The sequence below is a fragment of the Stegostoma tigrinum genome, chromosome 40, assembly GCF_030684315.1.
Source record: "Stegostoma tigrinum isolate sSteTig4 chromosome 40, sSteTig4.hap1, whole genome shotgun sequence".
Lineage (NCBI taxonomy): Eukaryota > Metazoa > Chordata > Chondrichthyes > Orectolobiformes > Stegostomatidae > Stegostoma > Stegostoma tigrinum.
Genome location: NC_081393.1, coordinates 10,055,744 through 10,071,387, shown reverse-complemented (window position 1 = coordinate 10,071,387; position 15,644 = coordinate 10,055,744). Strand labels below are relative to the sequence as shown.

Sequence of the window (15,644 nt, the reverse complement as noted above, 5' to 3'; positions counted from 1 at the left end):
ATTCCGAGGGTAGGAGGGCAGGCAAAGGTAATGTTTGCCTTAAATTGAAAGGCGGAGGTAACGAGCAACGTAGGTGACGGGAGAACAATGGATGTAACACATTTCTAGAAGGTATTTGATAAGACACTGCTTGAGATAAAAATATGGTGGTCTCGCTAAAACTTATACAAGGCACCACTCAGTCAACAAGTGGGATATTGTGAACAAAGATGATGGCCTTGCTGCAGCAGAGATGCACTGGCATTGTCAGCTGTCCAGTGACTGTTCACTAGGTTGATTATGGAAATGGAGGGACTGTCTTCTGAGGAGAGATGGAATCAATGGGGTCTGTCCTCATTGGAGTTTAGAAGAATCTGAGTTTACTTGCAGACGGTGGTTGCAGAGAGCTTGTGTGGAAGTCGAGGAGCAGATGGCTTACTCTCAGAATATGATCCAGTTTGGACAGAGATGCTCAGGAATTTGTTCACTGACAGTTGTGATTCTGTGTGATATAATGCCCATACAGGGGGTTAGAAATGTGATCATGACATATATTCAAGTTTTGAGAGATGAAGGGAATCAAAAGTCAGGGAGAAGGCAGCCAAGTGGAGTGAAGGATTAACAGATTAGCCGTGATTTCTGAATGATGGAGCAGATTTGTTGGGCTTGTTGTTTCTTGAAAGTTAAGGAAAATTATTTTCAACTTGTGCTGAATTGCATTACAAGTTTAACAAGGCGGATTAGATTGTCACTTTGTATTGTAAAAGTTGATAAATGACCAAATGGAATTTCATGAAGAACTTTTCAAAATAAAGCTATTATTAAATGTTTAAGATTTGCTCAGTTGGTAAATATCAAAATTAAGACATCAGCAAAGCTGTGTACTTAAACATGTGCTTGTTTGCCTTGGTTATTTCACATCACTATCAATGCACAATGTCATTCCGAAACAGGGGCACCCAAAGCCAGAATAATGATGCTTTACACCAGCAAGAGTGAAAACAACATTAGGGCTGTGAGGTTTGAAGGAGAGGTTAAAACTTGTTGCCATCTGTATTATTTAGATTTCAAGTTAATATTTCAAAGTGGCATGGGAATTCTTAATTGGAGAGAACAAGCAGGATGGACCCATATGGAGATTGCATAGTTAAAGATGAAACCTGTTGTCATGAACTAAATTGTTTGCTGTGCTAAAACTGCTCAGATGCCTTTAACTGAAACCATAAATCTGCTGAACCAATCTGGTGCCGAGATAAGCCAATCACGAACAATATGAAGATAATAAAATGTGAGGCTGGATGAACACAGCAGGCCAAGCAGCATCTCAGGAGCACAAAAGCTGACGTTTCGGGCCTAGACCCTTCATCAGAGAGGGGGATGGGGGGAGGGAACTGGAATAAATAGGGAGAGAGGGGGAGGCGGACCGAAGATGGAGAGTAAAGAAGATAGGTGGAGAGGGTGTAGGTGGGGAGGTAGGGAGGGGATAGGTCAGTCCAGGGAAGACGGACAGGTCAAGGAGGTGGGATGAGGTTAGTAGGTAGCTGGGGGTGCGGCTTGGGGTGGGAGGAAGGGATGGGTGAGAGGAAGAACCGGTTAGGGAGGCAGAGACAGGTTGGACTGGTTTTGGGATGCAGTGGGTGGGGGGGAAGAGCTGGGCTGGTTGTGTGGTGCAGTGGGGGGAGGGGATGAACTGGGCTGGTTTAGGGATGCAGTGGGGGAAGGGGAGATTTTGAAACTGGTGAAGTCCACATTGATACCATATGGCTGCAGGGTTCCCAGGCGGAATATGAGTTGCTGTTCCTGCAACCTTCGGGTGGCATCATTGTGGCAGTGCAAGAGGCCCATGTTGGACATGTCATCAAGAGAATGGGAGGGGGAGTGGAAATGGTTTGCGACTGGGAGGTGCAGTTGTTTGTTGCGAACTGAGCGGAGGTGTTCTGCAAAGCGGTCCCCAAGCTTCCGCTTGGTTTCCCCAATGTAGAGGAAGCCGCACCGGGTACAGTGGATGCAGTATACCACATTGGCAGATGTGCAGGTGAACCTCTGCTTAATGTGGAATGTCATCTTGGGGCCTGGGATGGGGGTGAGGGAGGAGGTGTGGGGACAAGTGTAGCATTTCCTGCGGTTGCAGGGGAAGGTGCCGGGTGTGGTGGGGTTGGAGGGCAGTGTGGAGCGAACAAGGGAGTCACGGAGAGAGTGGTCTCTCCGGAAAGCAGACAGGGGAGGGGATGGAAAAATGTCTTGGGTGGTGGGGTCGGATTGTAAATGGCGGAAGTGTCGGAGGATAATGCATTGTTTCCGGAGGTTGGTAGGGTGGTTCACCTGCACATCTGCCAATGTGGTATACTGCATCCACTGTACCCGGTGCGGCTTCCTCTACATTGGGGAAACCAAGCGGAGGCTTGGGGACCGCTTTGCAGAACACCTCCGCTCAGTTCGCAACAAACAACTGCACCTCCCAGTCGCAAACCATTTCCACTCCCCCTCCCATTCTCTTGATGACATGTCCATCATGGGCCTCCTGCACTGCCACAATGATGCCACCCGAAGGTTGCAGGAACAGCAACTCATATTCCGCTTGGGAACCCTGCAGCCATATGGTATCAATGTGGACTTCACCAGTTTCAAAATCTCCCCTTCCCCCACTGCATCCCTAAACCAGCCCAGTTCATCCCCTCCCCCCACTGCACCACACAACCAGCCCAGCTCTTCCCCCCCCACCCACTGCATCCCAAAACCAGTCCAACCTGTCTCTGCCTCCCTAACCGGTTCTTCCTCTCACCCATCCCTTCCTCCCACCCCAAGCCGCACCCCCAGCTACCTACTAACCTCATCCCACCTCCTTGACCTGTCCGTCTTCCCTGGACTGACCTATCCCCTCCCTACCTCCCCACCTACACCCTCTCCACCTATCTTCTTTACTCTCCATCTTCGGTCCGCCTCCCCCTCTCTCCCTATTTATTCCAGTTCCCTCCCCCCATCCCTCTCTCTGATGAAGGGTCTAGGCCCGAAACGTCAGCTTTTGTGCTCCTGAGATGCTGCTTGGCCTGCTGTGTTCATCCAGCCTCACATTTTATTATCTTGGAATCTCCAGCATCTGCAGTTCCCATTATCTCACGAACAATATGAAACCTTGTTGGTGACATTGAGTTTTTTTATGATTAGTACTCAGTTCCAAAGCAACTGAAGCGAATGCTTGCCAATGTGAGGCAGACCTAAACGTTATGAAGAACTAGTCATTGGCAAACATTAATAACCCAATTGAGCCTTGCAAAGTATTAGGCAAGGTGACCTAATACTTGGTTGGTGAAGTCAGCTTTTAGAGGCATTTTGGATGAGGACCAACAAGTTTAAGAGAGATTTCCAGAGCTTAAAATGTAGAAAAGTGAGGACACCACCACCAATAGAAGGGTATTCAGGAATGCACGAGAGGCCACAGTTGGAGGATCAGTGAGTTCTTTGCTCCAAGTTGCGGTGTTGACCATGCAAAGCCAAGGAGGGATTTAAGGAGAAGATTGAAAAATTGACATGAGGGAAGGCAGGAATCTGTATTTGATGGATTGCACAACACTTTTTTTTCAGAATATCTCCAAGTGCATCATGGCCAATATATTCCTTTCAGAGAGCAGTTATTATTCGTGAGCAGTTTATGGCTCTAATTTTAGTCCAAGTGGTAATAAAATGCCCATCCCTTCAAATGTTCAGTCCATCACATTGCAAGATCATGCAGGTAGTATATTGAAGTATACTGCAGTGAAATGATTGCTGAATTTTTGATATAATTAAGGGATGCCTACCTTTCAAACAGTACATGAAGGAAAACACAACTGATGGCAGCAAAACTGTTTTTCAGGTAACAAAAGGCAAATATAGAAAGAAGGTGCAAAAGGAACTTTATGGAAAACGTGAATATGCTTCCAAGAAACCATTATTGAGTCCGATCACTGAGGTCTTTGATATGCTGTCTGAGCCAGCAGATTTTCCTGATTGTGATGGAAAGGCAGAATGTAAACCTTCAGCGATGAGTGTTCATCTTCCTCTTGAGGGTAAGGAATCTTGGAAATACTAATTTTGTGTCTTAAGGGGCTATTGACTGAATAATTCCAAATGCTGGAAGGAAGTGCTTAAAGAAGTTGACTATCAGAGGTATGTTTGATAAACGTAAGAATGTAATTGTCCTCTGTTTATTTTAAAAAAGAGCCCATGTTTTTTGGAAGCAGTAATAATACCCCATTTGACAAGGCCAATTTTGTGATGCCAAATGTAAGGGATAACAGAGAGGACCGATGTAAAACAATGGCTAGCGTGTGTCTTTTAAGTGGGCTGAGAAATGTGCTTAAAGCAAGAGAGTAGTTGGTTGATTGCTGAGTATCACTCAGTCTAATTTTATAGTTGCACCTGATGCTGTTTATTGTTGACAAGTTTGAAATAAGTGGAATATTGAAGCAAATTTGCGCAAAGGGAGGAAGATCTGTCACTAGATCAGATGTCAGCAGTTGTTGCTGCTGCCACTGAATCCTAAGATGACTCTTTGATTTTTGGACAAGCATAGAGGCCCGTAGCACAGAAAATCACTCTTTGTCCCATACCAATTGTGCTTGTCAAAAACAACCACCAAACTGAACTAGTTCCATTGTGTAGCACTTGACCCATAGCCTTGTATGCCTTGGCATATAAATTCATTAATTGTTTCTTGATTCACATCTTGTATGAATCTATAATGGTGTGACATGCAAGTTATTCATTTCTGACTGGTCGAATGTTCTCTTTCATTTGATGAAAAGTCCACTTGTATTGTTTAGCAAGGAAGGTGAATAATTGACTCCGATTCAGTTCGTTGTTGTTCCTGAATGAATTCTGCTTGAAATTTTGTGTGTTTGGACAGAGGTGCAGACAAGAACCTACATACAGAAGTTTGCCTATTGAGATTGGTTTGCTGTTCAGTGACCTGCTGGTTGATTTGTGACCGAACCCAAATACATGCCTTTGGCCTATAATCCTTAGTTATTGCTTAACAAAAAAATCTGAATGTCAAACTTAAAATTAACAGCTGGTCTAACATCACCTGACTTTTTGAGAAGCAGAAAAGCTTCCCAGCATCTGAGAGGGTGCGCTATAATTCTGAAATCCCAAACTGGTGGAAATGATTTATCTTTAGCTGCCCTGCCATTTTTCTTCCACTTTTGCCCTGAAATCATCTAAACTCTGGAGAAAATAAGTGTAAACTATGTAACCTCATAAAGTAACTCCTTAAGTCCATCTTTCATTCTTAGAAACTTACATTGCCATCCCTCTCCCAAGGTCAATAACTTGGGAAAGTCTGGTTCCCACATATGCAGTCAGTTCTCCAAGTAGGGTCTAACCAGGATTTTATTGTAGCTGCAGCGTAACATGAATTTCATTTCTCTAGATATGAAGGCCTGCATTCCGTTAGCTTTCTTCAGTATTTTCACCGGAGGCGCACTGATGATGTTACCTAGCCGGGAGATGAGATGTTTGCAACTGAACCCACCGGCTCAGCGAGTGTGCCTGCACCCTCTTTATTAAAAGTTTTCTGAAACTTTATCAAGTGCTTTCTGTCAGTCCATGCAACAATGTGCATAGATATTGCTCTGTATACTCCCATTGTCACTCTTAAAACTTTCATTGAGCTCAGTCACACACATGCTACCAGTCCTGTTGGCTCTTCTTGATTACCCCTGTGCAAATGTTAGGCCAATTGGTCTGTAATTCCTTTCATTTTGCTCTTCCATCTTTGTTGAATGGCAGAATGGTATGCGCAGTTTTCCATTGCAGAGTGACAATTCTTGCATCGAAGGAACTCTGCAAGATTACTTTTAGGGACATCGACAGTGTGCACCTCTCCTTGCTTTGACCCTTGGATGGAACCGGTCCAGGTTCCGGGGATCGATCTTTCTTGTATTAATTTTCTCTGTTTTTAGTTAGGTTAATTTTATTCACTCCCTGTCTCTGATCCACTATTAATTTTCTGGGAATTTTCTTGGGATTGCTGACAAGCTTTCCTCCCCTTCTATTGTAAATAGTGCAGCTAAGTGCCCACCACTTCCCAATAGTCATTGATGATATCTCCGCTTCGTGTTTTAGTGGGCCAGCATTGGTTCTGACCACTTGCTTTCCTTTTTATGTAACACTGAAATTTCTTCTTATTGATATTGATCTCCCTTGCAACTTTGTTTTCATTATCCCTTTTTTGGTTGCTGTTGAAGACTGCTTTGTTTTGCTTTGCTTGTCTCTACGCCTTTTCCTATTTGGTAGGATCTGTACTTGCGCATTTTAAAATTTTATGCTGTATCTTAACTCTGAGTAGCCTATGCCTTTTAGTCCTTTTGATGTGGAGCTTTTCCATCTTGGCTGGTTTTGTGATGTATTAAATGTTTGTTTCAACCTCCCCACTGTACTTGAGGTGTCGTCTCATCTCCTTGAAGTCAGCCTCAGCTCAATCTCGAGTTCAATGAGCTGATTTATGCTTTTAAAATGCTGCTTTGAACTCTATCATGTCATGATCACTGTTCGGTGAAGATTCAGATACAGTTAGGTGATTAATTAAATCCAACATGGTGCTCATTACTAAATCCAATATTGCACGTCCCCTTGTGTTGTGGACACGTTATTCAAAACAATCCACGTTTATGTTAAAGTCCCCATTAATATAACACAACCTTTGCTACAAAGTTGCCTAATTTCTGTGTTTATACAATGCGACACTTCAGATCTTGATAGCACCTCGGTATGTAATACTTATTAAAGTTTTAGATCCTTTTTAATGTTCCTCAGTTCTGCACATGCATTCTCTACTGGATATTTATCCCTTGTTTTATTCTATCTCTCATCATTGAAATGATTTTATTCCTAATCATTAAGGGTTCCTTCTTCCTGCTGCCATTTCCCTTGTGTCTCTCTTGTAACTGTCTTGTAAAACTGATAACAATATAGTATGTTTAGTTCCCGGTCCTGACCATCGTGCAGCCATGTCTGAGGTGTGGCAACAATATCATTCTCACTGATTTGAATTTGTGTCTGCAGCTCACTTATTTCTTACACACTATTATATATCGAGCTATTATTTGGGCCATGCAGTTGAACCTGTCACTCAGCACGAATGTTTTATTCCTATGTTTTATTTATCTCATTTGGGTTTAATCACTGCTTTAGTATGGTTTTGCCATTACCTACCTTACCTGTAGTAGGATTCCTGGCTGTTTCTTGGTTCTGTCCTGTTTTAGAAACTGTATTGATTTCCCTTAAGGCTTCCAATATCCTTTTAATGTCATGTGAATATATTTGCCACCCTGACACCAGGTAGGCAGCATCCCATGGAGGACTTCAGATCCTCCACTGCCATATTCATGATCACTTTACCTACCTCCCATTTTGTCACACCCTCCTGTCCCTGACTGCTGTCCATATTTGAAGTGCTTAACCTACAGAGTGTGACACCGTGAAACACCAGCGTGATATGTGTTGCAGTGCCTAGCTCATCACTTCTGAGGTGGAGTTCCTCCAGCAACCAAAATGGATTGCGGATAGGAACCGTATTGGGGTCCACCAGCTCTCCTTTTGGCATGCAGGTCCACTATATCACTGAGCCCCAAGTCTCTTTTTTTTTAGTTTCTTAGTTTCTAATATTGATTTTCTTTTTCACTGTCTTCAAGATGGATCAGTCTCAGCCTCAGGTTGTCTCCTGGAGTATTAGTCCTATACTTTCTGCATCTTTGTTCTCTTCCTCAACAAAGGGTTTTAAGGCGTATCCTTGAGAAAATGCAATTGTTTGTTTTGATTCGTACTCAAATAAAAATAGAAGACAGATCTTGTTTTTGTTCAAGAGTCTGTGTAGTTATGCTTGCTTTCTCACAAGGCATACTTTTTCTAGCTTCGCACTGCATTACAAATAGCAAGCACAAGTACAGAATGTTTTGTAATTGTCTTGTTTCATTGTCAAGCAGGTAGTCTTATTGGAGAACAAAGGCAACACAGCACCTCTGACTCTGAATGGTCAGCTGATGGACACACTGCTTTGCGTGCAGCTTCCAGACATGTAAGGGAAAAAATACGAAGACCAACAAGGTCGCATAAGAGGAGTTTCCATGACTTGGAGGGGGAGTCAAGTGGATGGAAATCTAGTGAAACTGACAGTGAGCAAAGAACCATCTTGGCTGACAATGTTAGTGTTCATCGGTGTGAGCCGGAGAAACTGAAGAATAATTTAAGCTGTGGTCTCTCGAGTCGTGCTGATGAATCATCCACATTTTTGCATGCAAAGTTTCATAAGTTGGAAGCTTTGGATAGTTTGGGTGCTCAAAATCTTGAGGATGATGAAAATAAGCCTATTTGCATGAGAGAGACATATTCAAACAGTATTATGAGGAAGCATCTTGTACAAGAGTTCACAATGGTGAAAAATAATGAGAAAGGAATTGATAGAGTGCAGATCCTACTTGAGAGACAATGCCCAAGTGAAACCAAACTTGAACAATGTATCAAGGAAGCAGTTCAGACTGCTGATTACAAATGCAGATGTTGCCTGGAATCTGAATCAAATGTTGTTCAAGATCGTGATCAGCAACTGAAAGCACAGCCAGCAAAAATGGAAGAATTGACTGTTGCTTATAATTTCACTAGAAGCAAAGAATCCCGAAAAACAGCAACTGAGCCATCCAATGCAATTCATGAGCAAAAGGTGAGTCATTTACCCTGCGCAACTCAGATATTTCAAAGCAGAACATGTCGCAGAAAGAGCAAATTATTCAGAGCAGCAGAGCTGGCATGCGAAAAGCAGGTAGATGAGCCAATTGTTGTCCATTCTGGAGGACAAGAAACATTTACAAATGATAACAAAGCTGAGAATGTTTCACAAGCTGAAAGCCTTGTAAACAGCATGATTGGCCAAGGAATTGTTCCCAAGTGTAAAAATAACATTGAGTTTGATGAGATCCAAGTAAAAACCAACGTTGGAACACTGTTTGATAATTCAGGCCACTTTTGTTCATCAGAACAGATGAATATGAATACCTTAGAAACTGCTGACCAGTTGGAAATGGGAATCAAATGTTTAGGTACTTCAAGAGAAAACTCAATCCTCGAAAAGAAGAAGGTGAGGCGGAGTGCCCGTCTGTCTGGTGTGGTAAATGTGGCAGGATTGAGCTGGGTTGAGTTATCCAGCACTGAACCAGTAGAGGAAAAGATGATGATGAGTAAGCTTCCCAGAAGATCTTCCCGGCTCTCCAAACCATGGACAAAAATTTATTATGCAGAAGAGGCTGGAAGTAAAACTGAATCCCAAGCAAGAATTAGAATGCTCCGGCGACGGTCACTTTCGTGTCTCAGAAATACTGCTCTTGATGATTTGGAGGAATCTCCAAGACAAAGCGTGGTTGAACTAAGTTGACCTTCAAAAATACTCAGGTATTTTAACATATCGAGAGGGGTGGGAGCATGGCTGTTATCATGTTTGGCTTTTTGAAGTGTGTGAAATTTTCATATTCTGTACACTTCAGAAGCAAACAGCAGTAAAATCACAACTTCCGGTGCAAAACTTGGGTCATGTCTGAAGCCCATGGTCTAAATTCATTAAATATAGAGATACATGAGTCTGCTACTGCCTACAGATTTAACTTTAAAGGATGAATTTGTTCAGTGCACAAGATGCAGTCGTGCGCTTAGCTTTCACTTGACATAACCCCACAAGGTAAAGCAAATGACTAGGAGTGAAGTGACCATGAAATACGCGCACAAAACAAATGGAAGGTTGCACGGATCAGCCACAAGTTGAAAGGATGTTAATTGTGCTTTTGCAACTAAATGAGCAGTGCCCCAGAGACTAACAACTCTCCAATGGAGTAAATGGAAAGCAGTGAGAACAGATTGCTCCAGTAAAATGGGTCATAAAACATATATTAAACACTTCATTCCTGTTCGGACTCTTCATATTTTCTTTGCCAACTCCTTTTTGCTTTGACCTTTACGAATTCTGTTGGTGTTGGGCATGGAACAGAACCGTACCAAAATTTTGGTGACTTATACAGGCAAAAAGATTGCAACGGAAGTGTGCTTTTGTCTTACCCCAAACCTCACTGGCAATATGACATAGTTGGCTTCCCTCATTCCCCTTTCTCTGTCCTTCCTGTCCAGTTGTATTCCAGGGTACCGAGTTAACGACCCAGACTAAAATGAACGACCAGTAGGTGGCATGGTGGTGCAGTGGTTAACACTGATGCCTCACAGTGCCGGAGCTTAAGTTCAAGTCCGTCCTTGGGCCTGTGTGGAGTTTTGGCATTCTGCACATGTCTCCGTGGGTTTCCTCTAGGTGCTCCAGTTTCTTCCTGTAGTCCAAAGATATGCAGGTTAGGTGATTGTTCAAACTGAGTAGTCCTGTCGTGTCCAGGGATATGCAGGCTATGTAGACTAGCGGTGATTAATATGGACTTAGGCGAATAGGACAAGATGCTGTTCAGAGGGTTGGTGCAGGCTCAATCGGCCAAGCAGATTCTATCTGCACTGCAGGCATTATTTAACAAATTCAATTCAATGAGTAATCCAAGCCCCCTGTTGAACCCTAGACTTCGTTACAAGTCACCTGGGATCAGTAGGTTTGACAGAATCACCTTAAATTTTTGTCTTATTAATTTTTTGAATCAAATAAAGTTCTTTGGTTTTCTTTAAGGAATTGAAGAAACGAGAGGTTCTCTAACAGACTTGCCTGACAGTTGAATGAAGATGATTTACAGTGCGACAAGTGCAAAGAAGTGAAAACCCAAGTTTCCTTTTATTTAGATGATGTTGGCATTCCTTGCATATCTCTGCCACTGTACCAGTGTGAAAGATGGAGCAGGTACTGAATCTGTTCAATAGCAGATCCACAGTTATATCATTGAATTCGAGAGATTTCGGTTCTGCTGTACACCATGCAAACTGTTATGTGACGCATTTTCTATTGAAGCATCTGGAAAAAATTTTGGAGATAGTTTGTGAAATAATTTTGACTCTTGCTTTGTCATTTAAAAAGCATTGTTCAGCTCATTCATATGAAATAAAGAGTCACACATGGTGAATTTTCCTCCAGTCTATATTCTGTTGCACGTCAGCATTCAAGTGGTGCTGATGTTTTCTGCTTCAGATGTGACCAGGTATGTTTCTTGCATTCATCACCTTCTGACTATTCAGTGTTGTGTGATGTCATCACTTGATTGACTGAACTTGTTTAAGATACTTGAGTTTTTGTTCCCTCAAAGTGTGATAATTGCAGTTCTAAATTTAGTGATTTCATTGTGTTCATGAAAGATGTGTGCCATGTGGACAAAATTAGAGAACCGATGAAATGTGAGTGATACTTAGGTTGCGTGTACTGTAATGTTAATCAACTAATACTTTGTTCACTCCCATTTCCCTCAACTAACATCAGAAAATGGCCCCAGTGAGTGCTTGGCTTTTGGTGAAAGGCTTGTATTTCATGTGTGTTAATGCAGTCCAAATGCTTCATTTTATACACAGGAACCAAAAGCAGAAGTTGCTTTTGGAAATTCTCAGCAGGTCTGTCAGCATCTATGACGAAATTAAATCAGAGTTGACATTTCGGGTCCAGTGCCCCTTCCTCAGAACATCACTTAATATGATGTTGCACAGCAAATTTGAGTATGACCATAGGACCAATTGGTTTTTGACTAGTTTCCTCCAACTGTTCTTCAAATAAATAATGAGAATAACATTTTTGTTCCTTCATCCTTCATTTACAGCCTCGTAAATGCAGCTATGATCTTGGTGTTCTATTTGACATGAATGATGTAGTCTAATGAGTATCATGGAAGACGTTGTCCAAAATTTCTGACTAAGTTTATTTATAAGTGCTCATGACTCCGTGTTCTGGTCTGGGCTGCACCTTTTGAATGCTTTTCCCATGAAACAGTTGAAAAAACTTTTAAAAACGTGCACAATCTGTATTTTAATCAGAAATGGGGTCAGGCAATATGCAATTATCTATCGACTCCGTTTGCTTGTTGACTGCTGCCACCAGATGGCAACATTATACCATTCATGCAACGTCTGAAAATTTTGAAATCTTATGAAAAAACTTTGCCTGGACAATCAACGTGGGTGTCATGCCACAGTGTGAAGGATGTGACAGTTGTGAATCTGTCTGGTTGTGAAAAGCAAGATTAGTTTTGCTTTGACTCAGTGGGTGGGGACACTTTTTAAAGCGAACCTGGGCAATCTCTAAAATTGTTGAATCTCCTCCTGGTACCCTGAATTACGTAATTACCGATGTTCTGTTGCTATTTACGGAACTTGGTGCATTGCGAGGTGTGTAACTGGTGTTGTACTAGTTCAGGGAACAGTGTTGGTCACACACCCACATTTGGAAGTTTAGATCAAATAGTGACAGCAATTTAATACTCATTGAAAAGTTTAACTGTCTTAGTAGTGATCACTGTCATGGCATTTTTGTGACAAATTGCATCATACTGTTGACTAATGAGTTTAGCACTCCATAACTTGAAAGCTACTTTTGTAATGTTATGTAACATTGAAAATGTGTCGATTCCAAGGCTATCATAAAGAATACAGAAAATGCTGCATCTTGTTCACTTTGCTGTCAGCAGAGTGGACCAATATTTTATTTTTATCACCTATTATTTACAACTACTTTACATATCAATCTCTTCTGTGTGACCCTTAGCACTGAGACACCCTAGCCATCTGTTTCACTTGTTTGTCATCTTTGACAGCAGTTTTAAAAAAAAATTTTTTAGCCCCTTTGACTCCAGACATGCCAGATTTGAAATTGTCTTCCTTTCTCAACAGCTGCTGCCAGACTTGCTGGATATTTCGTGTATCGTGCATTTATTTCAAATTTTCAAAATATCACTTTTATTGAAGGCTACTTCAGACTCATTCATCGATGGGTCCGTGGGTGCTTGCAACAAAATCATCCAAGATGAACAGCCACATGTTAAACCAGAAAAATTGGGAAAGTACTGAGCAAGCTGGGCTCAGTGATTCGTGGGAAACGAAATAAGGGACACTATTTGATTCAGTGATGTTCTGTCAAAACTGGGTTAACTTTGAAGAGCTTGATGAGGACAGTTCTGTTACTCAGAGATTAGTGATGAGCAAGAGCTCTGTATTGGTGGAAAGGTCAAGAATACAATGTAAAGCAATTGTAAAAAGAACCCTAAGAGACATGAGAAACCTTGGTGTTCAGAGTAGTTGTGGTCAAAAACGCAGTCCCTGAGAGTGGTGGATGCTATTCGATGGAGGCTCTTCTGTGATTAATGAAGTCCAACATTAAACCACATAGAGAAACAAGGGCAGTCTTGGCAGAGGTAAAAAATGAAGCCCATGGTTCAGTGGAAGGAAGTAATGGAAAGGTGATAGTGCTAGTACAACACAGTGATGATTACTTGACCCAGGACCAAGAAATAGATCCGGAGGATGTAAAAATGGAAATTGCATTACCAGCGATGACTTCAAGAATAACTAGGAGCAGATGCAAGTGGCAGACAATTAGTTATCCGAGTCAGAATGTATCATTTGCCAAATCCAAAGATATTCCGAGGAGGGGTCAGTCCACCTGAACAATTAAACTCTGATTTCTCTCCAGAGTTGCTTCCAGACCTCCTGAGCTTTACCGGCAATTTTTATTTTTGACAACACATAGCCGTTGCTGCAGAGATGCAGCAGCACTTGCTCAATCAAACCAGCTTAAGCCAGTAGATCATTTCCATAATTATAACAGAAACTAACCAAACTAAAACAGTTGACTTGCCCCCTCAGTCGATGCTGCATGGCCACAAACTAAACGTCAGGCTGATCTGTAGCTGAGGGTTGTGAGCAGAAAATTGTTCAAATGCTTGAAGATGGGCATTGGAATTTCCCTAAGATGCTGATTTACAGTGCAAAATCACTTTGTGACTCAAAATTACAGAAGTGTATTTTTTTCGCATGGAAGAAAATGTAATGAATCTGCCCCAAATGTGAAATGCTTACTGAAGAGACAATTGTTGGTGATCTCTGCTGACTGGAAAACTTTGATGCAAGGCTATGTCAAGATTGGAGATGAGGGTAAGGGAGGTGAGTGTGTGGAGGGGGTGGGAGTCAGGATTGGTATGTGAGAGATATGGTGTAGTAAGTGTACAAAAGTTCCCTTCGTGAAGCTACTTTCATTAAAAGATTCATTTCTTCATGCTGCTGATGTATTGTGCCCAAGTGAGGGACGATGAGAGGTCAGATCACGTTTGGTATTTTTAATATGTTGAAGAAAATCTGGGCTGAATGGCACTTTGAAAACCCTGGATGGCTTTTGTGTGTCAAACTAAACAGGACATTGGAATTGCACGTGGCTCAGAAGGTTTCCTGTCTGTTAACCAGTGTGAAGCTAACTGTTATTGTTTTTTAAACAAAATGTTCTTGATTCTTAGCCACACTTGTGCAGATCTTCAGGGAGAGGGTGAAGTACTTTTTTAGTCATGACACTTCAATATTGAGTGGCCTTTACATGGACAGATTTGTTTTCACTTTGGATCGGGCCATTGAGTCTAAAAATTGTGAGGTCATTGTGTAGCTGTGTAAAACTTTAGTTAGGCCGCATTTGAAGTATTGTGTGCAGTTCTGGTCTCCACAGTGTAGGAAGCATGTGAAACTTTTGGAGAAGATGCCAGAGAGGTTTACCAGGATGTTGTTTAGATTGGAGTGTATTAGCTATATCAAGAGTTTGGACAGGTTGGATTGCTATTGCGAATGTTTTGGAGGCTGAGGGATATCCTGATAGAAATATACGAAATTATGACGGACATGGATAGTTCAAGTCTTTTCCCAGGGTGGCACTGTCAAATACTAGAGATTATCACCTGCATGATGTGAGAGGCAGAAAGTTTTTAAAGGAGATGAGAGAAAATGTACTTTACACATCGTAGCAGTTGCTTAGAATGTGCTGCTGGGGAAGTGGCAGAACCAGTTATAGTAAACATGTTTAAGAGGTATTTGGACAGACAAACAAACTGGCATGGAATAGACTGATATAGACCATCTGCGGCTAGATATGTTACTTTGGAATCACAGGATGTTTGGCACAGAGGTGGTGGCCAAAGGTCAATGCTGAAATGCACATTGAACAGAACGTGGTGTGGTCTGCTTTTCCAGTTGAAAGCTGTTGTTTTAATGACTATTACACTTGACAACTGTGTGCTTTTTTGTAACACAGAGCAATTGAAATACATGACTTGGTGATACGTACAAAATGTTTCATGGATTCAAAGATGTACACTTGCTCAACGATATAATTGTACATAGATTTCTACGTTGCTATCTCTGTCAGAATGAATACAAACAATCAGCATTAAATATGTATGTAAAGGAATTCTTGTTTTGGTAAGTAAAAACACTGCCACAATCTCTCTAACTTGTGTATAGAAATCATTGACATCAAGCATCCTGTTCATCCACCCCCTCATAATGACTGTTTGAAGGACCACACAACAGTATGAGCTAAGGTTTGGAATCTTTTCAGTTTACCAAGATGCAGTGTGAAAGGGTTTGCTTCTGGTTCACCTGATTTGTAGTCAGAGATGATGGGAACTGCAGATGCTGGAGAATCCGAGATAACAAAGTGTGAAGCTAGATGAACACAGCAAGCCAAGCAGCATCTTAGGAGC

At 41.8% G+C, this 15,644-nt stretch overlaps 1 protein-coding gene across 5 annotated transcripts in view; it reads left to right on the top strand.

Moving 5' to 3' along the window:
- Positions 1-15,340, top strand: part of cdca2 (cell division cycle associated 2) — a 47,240-nt gene extending 31,900 nt beyond the window's left edge. For all 5 annotated transcript variants that reach the window (XM_048523075.2, XM_048523073.2, XM_048523078.2 and 2 more), the window contains 3 exons: positions 3,833-4,025; positions 7,941-9,402; positions 10,661-15,340. In XM_048523075.2, coding sequence (XP_048379032.1) covers positions 3,833-4,025; positions 7,941-9,385 — 1,638 coding nt within the window. In that variant the 3' untranslated portion in view covers positions 9,386-9,402; positions 10,661-15,340. The remainder of the gene's footprint in view (positions 1-3,832; positions 4,026-7,940; positions 9,403-10,660) is intronic.
- Positions 15,341-15,644: the final 304 nt, after the last annotated feature.